Source organism: Cyprinodon variegatus, unplaced genomic scaffold (genome assembly GCF_000732505.1).
Source record: "Cyprinodon variegatus isolate N-32 unplaced genomic scaffold, C_variegatus-1.0 Scaffold1245, whole genome shotgun sequence".
Taxonomy (NCBI): Eukaryota; Metazoa; Chordata; class Actinopteri; order Cyprinodontiformes; family Cyprinodontidae; genus Cyprinodon; species Cyprinodon variegatus.
The window spans coordinates 165,611-176,190 of record NW_015151698.1 but is presented as its reverse complement, the minus strand read 5'-3'; the positions used below and the strand labels follow the sequence as shown (position 1 = coordinate 176,190).

Below are 10,580 nucleotides of genomic sequence, written 5' to 3'. Positions count from 1 at the left end.
AGAATATTCGGACTTTATTCACATAATTTTTACGACTTGATTCTCGTAATTTTATGACTTCATTCTCATTGCAACGATATTCTCAGAATATTCGGACTTTATTCACATAATTTTTACGACTTGATTCTCGTAATTTTATGACTTCATTCTCTTTGCAACGATATTCTCAGAATATTCGGACTTTATTCACATAATTTTTACGACTTGATTCTCGTAATTTTATGACTTTATTCTCGTAATTTTACGACTATTCTAATAATTTTATGACTATTATTAATGCCACTTTATTCTCAGAATATTATGACTTTATTCGCATTATTTTTACGACTTGATTCTCGTAATTTTATGACTATTCTCGTAATTTTACGACTATTCTTGTAATTTTACGACTATCCTTGTGACTTTTTTTCTTGTAATTTTATGACTTAATTCTCTTTGCAACTATTCACATGATTTTATGACTTTATTCTCGTAATTTTACGACTATTCTAATAATTTTATGACTATTATTAATGCCACTTTATTCTCAGAATATTATGACTTTATGCGCATAATTTTTACGACTTGATTCTCGTAATTTTATGACTTCATTCTCTTTGCAACGATATTCTCAGAATATTACGACTTTATTTAAATAATTTTACGACTTGATTCTCGTAATTTTACGACTATTCTCGTAATTTTACGACTATTCTTGTAATTTTACGACTATTCTTGTAATTTTACGACTATCCTTGTGACTTTTTTTCTCCTAATTTTATGACTTTATTCTCTTTGCAACGATATTCTCAGAATATTATGACTTTAGTCACTTAATTTTATGACTTTATTCTCGTAATTTTACGACTAGTCTCATAATTTTATGACTATTATTGATGCGACTTTATTGTCAGAATATTACAACTTTATTTGCATAATTTTTATGACTTGATTCTCGTAATTTTATGACTTAATTCTCTCTGCAACGATATTCTCAAAATATTACGACTTTATTTAAATAATTTTATGACTTTATTCTCGTAATTTTATGACTAGTCTTGTGACTTTTTTTTCTTGGAATTTTATAACTTCATTCTCGTTGCGACTTTATTCTCAGAATATTACGACTTTATTTACATAATTTTTACGACTTTATCCTCATAATTTTACGACTATTCTTGTAATTTTAGGACTATCCTTGTGACTTTTTTTCTCGTAATTTTATCACTTCATTCTCTTTGCAAAGATATTCTCAGAATATTATGACTTTATTTACATAATTTTATGACTTTATTCTCGTAATTTTACGACTATTCTCATAATTTTATGACTATTATTAATGCGTCTTTTTTTTCTCAGAATTTTAAAACTTCCTTCTCGTTGCGACTTTATTCTCAGAATATTCCAACTTTATTTACATAATTTTTACGGCTTTATCCATATAATTTTACGACTATTCTCGGAATTTTAGGACTTTATTCTTGAAATAGAAGAAAGAAAGAAAAAATCTCTAGCCTGGCCCTAAGACTCGGTTTTAAAACTTGAATCTACTTAGACTTAGACAGAATTATTTTGTCATTTTGTACACAAACTTAAATTAAAATTTACAATCTATTTACAGACGGAGATATAATCAAAGTTTCCCAAGGCTGGGAGGGTAGCAGACTGAGGGTATATTCATCCTGCCATGGTCAAAAATCCAAAACCTAAAGCAAGGCTTACTGCAGGAAAACTGCATCTAGATGATGTTTTATATTAAAGCATCACAAACCAACATGTGGAATTTGTGAAAGCTGGCATTTCAATTGGACTTAAGGTGGATTTGGTGTCAAATAAAGAATGTGAGGAAAATCACCACATTCTAAATGGGATGAATAGAAATAAAATCTTTTTTTTTCTGGTATTATTCTACTTAATGAAAATACAAAGTCTTTTTTTTTTCTTTTCCTCCTTTCTGCCAGTTAGTTAGGTCGGTTCTGTGTGTGTTCAGACTTTCTTACTTCTGCTGATATTCCTTTATGAGCCGCTTGGCTTTGCTGTATTTGCGCTCCAGGGCCTGATACTGGGCCTGCGTCTCCTTCAGGTGCTCATCCACAGCCTGGCACAGGCTCTGAGCCTCCATCCAGTAGCCTTCCAGCTTCTCCATCCGCTCCTTGTTCTCCTGCAGGGTCTGCTCCAGCTGAGCTTTGTCCATACGCCAGCGCTGCTTGTCCTGCTCAGCATGGTGCAGCTGCATTTTAACAGAACAATCAGACTTTATCAATAGAAATGCTGCTTTTGTAGTTTGTTTTCTGTTGATTGTAAAATGATCAGCTTCAGACTCACCTTTCTCTTCAGCTGCTGGATCTCTGCTTGGGTCACAGCATGCTTTATCTGGAGCTTTACCAAACAAATGAAGAGAATTGCTCATAGTGGTGTTGCTGCCGGGTAGCAGAGCGGAGCTGCGGTTACAGATGAAATTCATTTCTCACCTCTTTATACTTGTGGGCCAGTTTCTCAGGGTCCGTCTCCAAAGGCGACATGTCCTCGTTCTCGGCCAAGTCGAACACCTCGATGGCGCTGGGATACGGCGGGCTGGACTCCTCCTCCTCATCCTCTTCCTCATCTGTGCCATAGTCGCCACCCTGGAGGCGCGGAGAGATCAGACAGGTAGAAGCTGAAAAGGTTCTGATTATTTAAGGCCGGTGTTGGTACCAGATCAGCTCGTGTCCTGCTTCATGCCTGTGACGTTACGCTACATGATTGGCTGAACGTTGCCACATGGTGTAAAACATAGTGGTTGCCCAGACAACGATAATAACATCACGCAAAAAGAGATTTGATCCTTAAGAAACGGGTGCAGTACAGTTTGTCCGAGTGGAGTTAACATATTGACGTCATAAGAAGGGGCGGGGCCCCGAGCAGATCAGGTTCCTACACCTGTGTTCTGTCAGACCAGCATACCCATAATCAATACCAGTGTATCCCTTTAGTTTATATATATTTACTATATCTCTTTAGTTTTGTGAAAAAATTGGGAAGTTTGATCCTAACATTAAAAGTATAAGTTCAATGTTTTTTTTCCTTTTATTTCTCCCAGTGTTCTATCAGATGAGCATCTGACATCAGACCAGCGTATCTATAGTAAATACACATGCACAAGACATCAGATTTGAGTTTATCCCTTTAGTTTTGTACAAAAAATGAACTTTAAACTAGCTTAACGCGCGTATATCCCTTTAATCATTTACAAAAAAAAGATTTAATTACTTTTTGGTGTTTTTTGGATGGCGATCTGACTTTAAAAAGATTTTTTTTGTATATGACTAAAGGGATAAACGCCCGTTGAGGTTTTATAAAGTCTATTTTTTCATATTGCACTTGCGTATTGAATATGGTTATGCCAATCCCCCGAAAGAAAAAAAATTAAATAAATAAAAAATATGGGTATGCTGGTCTGACGACAGGTGCTCATCCTACAGAACACCGGGAGAAATAAAAGGAAAAAAGATTTTAACTTTTAATGTTAGGATCAAATCTCCCATGTATTGACCCTAAATCACCACTAGATGGAGCTCAACTCCAACACTCCTTCATCTGAGCTGAAAGCTGCTTTTCAGGAACCATCATTGTCTCAGAATCAGAAATACTTTAATAATCCCAGAGGGAAATTACTTTTGTTACATGCTCCAGTTACAGTTTTATATAATATATACACACATCCAACTATACAATATAATAAAGATAAAAAACTAAGAATAAAAAGAGATAAAATATATACACATATAGCTCTTCTGTATATATATATATATATATATATATATCTATGCATATGTAAAAACTAAATCCAAATAAAGTGAAAATCCAAGTAAAGTGATAAATCCAAGTAAAGTGATGCGTGGCGTGCAAAAATAGTGCATAAATGTCAATTACAGGGGGTGGGGGACGCTTAAAACAAGAGGTTTCCTGTTAGGTCCCCCCAGGACCTAACAGGAAACCAAACATCATTTAATAATTAAGTACAGATGACTTATTAATTTAAAAAAAAGAGAATATTTAAAACCTAATTTTAGAAAACGGCTTTTTAACCCAAAATAATCTGAGTCATCCCTGATTTGGCTTCCTTTCTAAGCTGCAGCATCATAGATTGCTTTAATGGATAAACCTCCTAATCCCAACCCAAACCAAAGGAACAGTTTTGTTTCTGGACAGCCTGTAACCGTCAGGTTTCCCTCTAAAGCTATTTAGTGGTGCTGATATGTTGATGACATTTTATCCTGTATGCATTAGCAGGGATTTGGGATCTTGCAACTGCAGGGAAATTGGAACAGAGATGGACACATATCCAATTAAAACAGCGTATTTTATATCAAAGTAGTTGATGGCTAATTTTCCTAAACGTTTAAGACTTTAAGTAAAGTTTAACTTCACACTGGAATAACAATCTAGAAATAAGTAAAAATGCCCTAAATTAAGTGTATTTACCCTTAATTTAAGTAGGTTAAACTGATGGTTTGCCAATGGAATGAATATTTTTACTCTTAAAATAAGATAATTAGATAATATGCACGTGAAATAAGACAATGCAATAGTATTTTCTTATGTTAAATGTAAATTGTCTTGTTCCATTTGGCAAAATGTCTCTTTTACCTCCTCAATCCAAGAACAAATGCACTTATTTTAAGAAAAAAATTATTTATCTAGATTTTGATTAATTTCAGTGCAGACCAAAGAGTAGAAAAAGTTCTGGGTGATGGACCCAACCTCTTGCTCGTCCATGTATTGGTTGTAGCGCTGCTCCATCATTTCCCTCTGCCAGCGCTCCTGCTCCAGGGTCTGCTGGATGAGCTGGGCCACTTCGCTCTGCTCGCCCGGCTTCTCTCGCCCAATCACAAACCTGTTGGATCAGGACCACTTTAGAAGATCAAAGACTGGCTTCTTGGAGCCAAAATACAAACAGATCCAATACAAAACTGTCCCTGATGTTCACAATGATATGAAACAGCTCTTAAGTTTTATTTTTAATAACAATCAGAATCCAATCTGTCTTAATTTGTTTTATTTCCTTATATGGAAAACTTACTGTTTCAGCCATCAAACCCTCAACTCTGCCTCTGTTTTATCTCATTGAACTGATCGTCCGAGAGGAAATAAGATGCTGGACAGAAGTTCACAAATGGCTGTCAAATTAAAGCCGGCGTTGGATTGAACTGTCGCAAAGCGCCAGATGGCCTCTGAGCCAGCCTCTGTCGTCTTTTCATTTTCTGCAGCGTTTACGAGTAATTAAATGTTCACCAACGCGCTTCCTGTCCCGCTCCATTTGTCTTCCTCGCAGCTTTTTTTTTTTTTTTTCCTGAACAGGTCAGAGCCACTGCAGCGGATCCATAATGCATAAGCTGATCTGCAGAGGTCTCTGATCTCCATACACTAACAGTTATCCCAGCATCCCCGACCAAAGAAACTTCCTGAATTATGGATGAGGAAACAACAAAAGGTGCCTCAGACAAACTGAGTAAAAAGCTGCAAACAGTATCCTGCTGTTTTAAACCAACACTTCAGGTCCAGACTGTATTTTCTGCAGCTTTAGTTTTGGAACTAAAATAACGCTCTTTACATGGAGAAGGTTATAATCAAGACTAAATCTACAGTCTGGTTAAATGAAACGGCAGGATGTGGGAGAAGTCATTCCTGCTTGTAAGACGGGCTGCGGCTGCATATAAGGAAAAAACATGTCAACAGAGGACAGTAATATAAAGCTGAAAAATAAAGGTTATCCTGAAGAGCTAAAACCACCAAACGGCATCCTCCCAGTGATAAATGTTGACTTTAGAGCCTTAAAGCAGACGACTGCCATTTGGATGTTAAACACACAGCAAAGTTAGGAAAAAGGTCTCTTACTTGACGGTTCCTGAGGTGTTCCTGAGTACAGAGGCGGCAAAGCTTTGGGTGACTCCCACCAAGCTGGTCCCGTCCACCTCCACAATCAGATCGTTCACCTGGATCCTGCAGACATCCAACAGGTGAACGGCCAATGGTTACAAGGTCGACTGCCTGATTAACCAACCAGATCTGAGCCGACAAATTGGCAGGGACAATATTTTGGGCCAATATTAGTGTCGATACGTTCAGCAGCCATGCTTTCAGTTTACATGAGGTGCATCCATTGCTGCTCCCCCCATTTGCTACCCATTATTAAAGTTTTCTTGCATTTGTTTCTGTTTCTTTCTGTTTTATTTAAGACTTTTGAAACATTAGTTATCATTTTATTTTAATTATGAAAATGAAAGAAAAAAGTGGCTCCAAAAAATATGGTCGACGGGAATCTGGTCTCATTAGATCGATGTGAAAATAATCTGATGATTGAAATTAGTCCTGATTTTGTCGACTACCTGTTCAGTCATCATATCCGACGTTCATAACATGCTGAATATGATGTTTTTTTTAAGTTTAAATTAGTGTTGCACCGATGCCAGTATCAGGCGGGGCCCCGATTCAGCACTTAAATGGGGATATCGGTATCAACGATTATCAACAAATAGGGCATCGATACCATTTTGAGAGCCAAAAGTTTGTTCAACTATTGTTACCCATTCCAGGTAGGCAATAAAAAGTTCTACTGGATTTACCTTTTATTAGTCTTTTTCCAAACAGATGGTATCGATATTGTATCGGTATCGGCCAATACTGCATAGCCAGGTATCGGTATCAGGTCCAAAAAATGGCATTGGCACAACACTAGTTTAAATACATGATTGATGCAGTGTTTTAATTTCCACCATGTTTGAGTTTATTTTATACCTGCAGGATGTTACGCTATTTTAATGCTTTTGTTAATTTTTTATGGCAGCATTAGAGTCCAGATTTGACTATTTGACTATAACTAAGTAGGAAATTTACCTTGCAAACCAATCAAACAGCTAAGCACCTGGATGAAACTATCCATCCATCCATTATCTGACACGCTTGTCCCGAGTGGGGTCGCGAGGGGTTCTGGTGCCCATCTCAGGGTTTGTACACCTTTTCCAAAGTCAAAATCAAGCACTTTCAAGATCCATTTTAAAACTTTTTCCAGCACCTTACCGAAAGTGTCGCAATTCAGTATTATCAGTCATAGAGTTATCAATGCTGTTTTAAGGTCTGGGCCTGGCAATGAATTAAAACTTTGTTGTTTTTTTTTGGAACGTTGGCGAGGCGGTACCGTGAGTTTAGCGAGGTGGACGTTTCATTTTCGCGCTCTCCATCATTTTATTTCTCCATTTAATAAACACACGATTCAGTTAGATAGGTATTTGTTGCGAAAGAAATTGTTACAATTTCAAGCATTTTCAAGCATTTCATCCAAAATATAAGCACTTTTTAAACCTTGATAACACAACGTCAAAATTCAAGCATTTTCAAGGATTTCCAGCACCTGTACGAACCCTGCTATCTCCAGCAGTCAATGGGCGAGAGGCGGGGTCCACCCTGGACAGGTCGCCAGTCCATTGCAGGGCAACACAGAGACACACAGGACAAACAACCATTGACGCACACACTCACACCTAGGGAGAATTTAGAGAAGCCAATTAACCTAACAGTCATGTTTTTGGAGTGTGGGAGGAAGCCGGAGTACCCGGAGAGAACCCACGCACACTAAGGGAGAACATGCAAACTCCATGCAGAAAGACCCTGGGCCTGAAATCGAACCCCGAACCTTCTTGCTGCAATGCAGCAGTGCTACCGTCTGAGCAGCCCTGGATGAAACTAATTATTAAAGAAATTTTTATTATTGAATCAAATACCTTTGCTGTTTAGGGTAGCAGATAAGAAAAAAAATGTAATCACTTAATGGAAAAATAAACTGTTCATCTAACTGTAAAACATTTTTTTATGGATTAAATAAAACAAGTTGTTTATAACAAAGGATTTGCTGCTGACATTACATTTGCAATACTGTTAGCTAGAGTTATTTCCTTAATTAAAGATACATCATTTCAACAAATATCTTTTAAAATTGTTTAATTTAGTGAATTTTAATACATGTTTTTAATAGTCGAATCGATAATGTAGAAAATCTGATGATAGACGAAACAAAAAGCAAACTTTTTTGTGGCAGTCCTGGTTTGCTGAAGCATCAACTCTTTACCACAAAACTAAAAATGTTCCATTCACCTGCCATCCCTGTGTGCTGCTCCTCCTTCTGTCACCGTCTTCACAAAGATCCCCAGTTTCTCCAAGCCCATGTCCGCCCCTGCACCCATCCCAATGATACTGATGCCCAAACCATCTCCATCTGAAACATAGAGAGGAACAAAACAATTATTACAGTAGTGCTTAGAACACACAGTAGAGTCAAAAAGTTTTTAATTTGGTCTTTTTTCAATAGCAAAGGGAGCGAAAGTCGTCCGACTTGTAAAAAGTAGGAAATAAAAAATGAAACTGCAGAAACTGAAAGAGTTAAATGATGTAGACGGAACATTAGAGTCGAACAGAATCCTCCACATTATGAAAAAATCCTGGTAGAGATAGATAAAACAATAAAAAATGTATTGCTTAATTCAACAATTAATGATTTCATCATTTTAAATCTAATTTGACTAACAAAACCAGACTTACTTGGGGTGTTATTTAAAAAAAAAAGGGCATTGACACGTCCGCAAGAGAATCGATTCTTTTTTTTTTCTCCGGTCTATTTTTATCCATTTGCTCCTGGACGTAATTTTGACTTCCGTTCTGCGGTGGCGCTAAACCTATTTTGCCCTCCAGATTGACTCGGGCTGCCAGATTGACTCGGGGGCCTGCGCCTTTTGATGACATCATATGGCAACTCCGCCCGTCACTATATGGCAACGCCACTCGTAACGATATGGCAACTCCACTCAAACAAACTACATTGCGCCCGCGGTCTCTATTTATTGTCGTTACAAATGCAGACCGCAGGCTCAATGTAGTTTGTTTGAGTGGCGTTGCCATAATGTGACGTCATCGGGAGGCGCAAGGCCCATGGCGAATTCGGTGACGTCATCGGAAGGCGCAGGGACCATGGAGAATTTCTTCGTAAAATTGTCCGTTTACAAACCGCAATCCCGCTTTCGAATAAAACCTACACCCCGCTATAATTACTTTAGTAAGCTGTCCAGACCAATCAAAATGTTTTGCGCAATTGTGCAAACGTTAAAACAATTATGTATTGTGACGTCATCAAAAGGTGCAGGCCCCAGAGTCAATCTGGTACCTACACCGGGCCTCCAGGGGCTGCCAGGGGACTTTAGGGCGGAGCTTATTGGACAGAGAGGAAGGCTTTGTTCTGTCTTTACTCTCAGCTGATATGGAGTAATTTCTGTTCCGTTATTTTAGCAGCAAAGAACACCATTTATAAATGTAAAAAAAAGGAAATCCAGAAATGAAACATTGAAAAATTTTTTCATTAAGAAAAAAAAAAGTTTTTCGGAGTAACTTTGCTGTTTTCTCAGGCTTTTAAAATGATCTTCCTCGCTTCCTTCAACCACTACCCTCTTTCCGCTTTCAGTGTTTTTTGATGCAAGGCCTTTCAGAATCTAGAATGCAGAGGCATTATTATTTTTCAGTTAATGAGGTTTTCATAGGCCTAGGTGGAATACAGCTTTGCTACTTCTGGTATTTGCTGTTGTTTCTCAAATAAAATGCTTAACGATATTACAGCTTTAATTGATTTAATTCAAATCTGAAACATTGTCTAGCCTGTAAGGTAAAAGAAGAAATTAACCAATTAATCGAATCGTATCGTGGTTTATTCTTGAGTATTGAAAATAATCGATTCGTTGGGTCAGGAAATTGATACTGAATCGAATCGCCATGATGGGTGTGATTTACACCATTAGTAGGACAAAAACAGGCTTCATCCTTTATCCTGTCTACTGGTAGTCATGGAAACCTGGTGACTCCAGCTCTCATCCATCACAGTTCCAGCTGTTATTTTACCTTCCTAAAGGCCAATTTAAAAAATAGCAAAGTAACAATAATTTGACAAGCAAACTAAACGAGGATTTATTAAAAGCAGTTAATTAGAGAAAAATTTATTGGACTCTTATAAAATTGAACACGCATAAATATCATAAATGAATACTTTTGATAAAATCAGATAAAATGGCAAACATGATGCAAGAAATTAAAGATCGTTGTATAAAACAAAATAAATTTTATAATATTAAAAACCTTCTATATTCATCTAAAATACCCTCTATAATAATAATTAAAAAAAAAGAAAATGAATCCGCTACTGGATTAAAAGTAAAGATAAAATTATTTTATTGGAATTTTTAGAGCTGCAGAAAAGAAATCTTTGCATAATGTTTTTGTTTTTATCAAAACAGGTTTCTCTTTTAAATGAGAACCTGGATCTGGATGAGACAACCTGTATAAATGAAAATAATAAAAGCTAAATTTATTCTCTTTAGTTTTAACACATGATGAAAAAAGGCGTCAATAGCTTTCTAACTCCCTTTGTACGTCTTCTTTAATCCTAAACCTTTGCAGTTTTAGACTCCAAAAGACGTGTTGAAACATCTTTACTGTTAACCAGTTTTAAAGGAATAGTACACCCAAAACATGATTAGCCTTCATTTTCTACTCACCCCCATGCTGAACAACACTCTGGAGTACTT

The 10,580-nt window shown here is 36.8% G+C and overlaps 1 protein-coding gene across 1 annotated transcript in view; it reads right to left on the bottom strand.

The window, feature by feature from the left end:
* The window catches only part of LOC107102380 (neurabin-2-like), a 56,717-nt gene that overhangs the window by 2,486 nt on the left and 43,651 nt on the right, over window positions 1-10,580 (bottom strand). The window contains exons 3-8 of the mRNA XM_015401668.1: window positions 8,110-8,230; window positions 5,857-5,961; window positions 4,723-4,855; window positions 2,451-2,603; window positions 2,305-2,358; window positions 1,980-2,209 (exon numbers count right to left, since the gene is read on the bottom strand). Coding sequence (XP_015257154.1) covers window positions 1,980-2,209; window positions 2,305-2,358; window positions 2,451-2,603; window positions 4,723-4,855; window positions 5,857-5,961; window positions 8,110-8,230 — 796 coding nt within the window. The remainder of the gene's footprint in view (window positions 1-1,979; window positions 2,210-2,304; window positions 2,359-2,450; window positions 2,604-4,722; window positions 4,856-5,856; window positions 5,962-8,109; window positions 8,231-10,580) is intronic.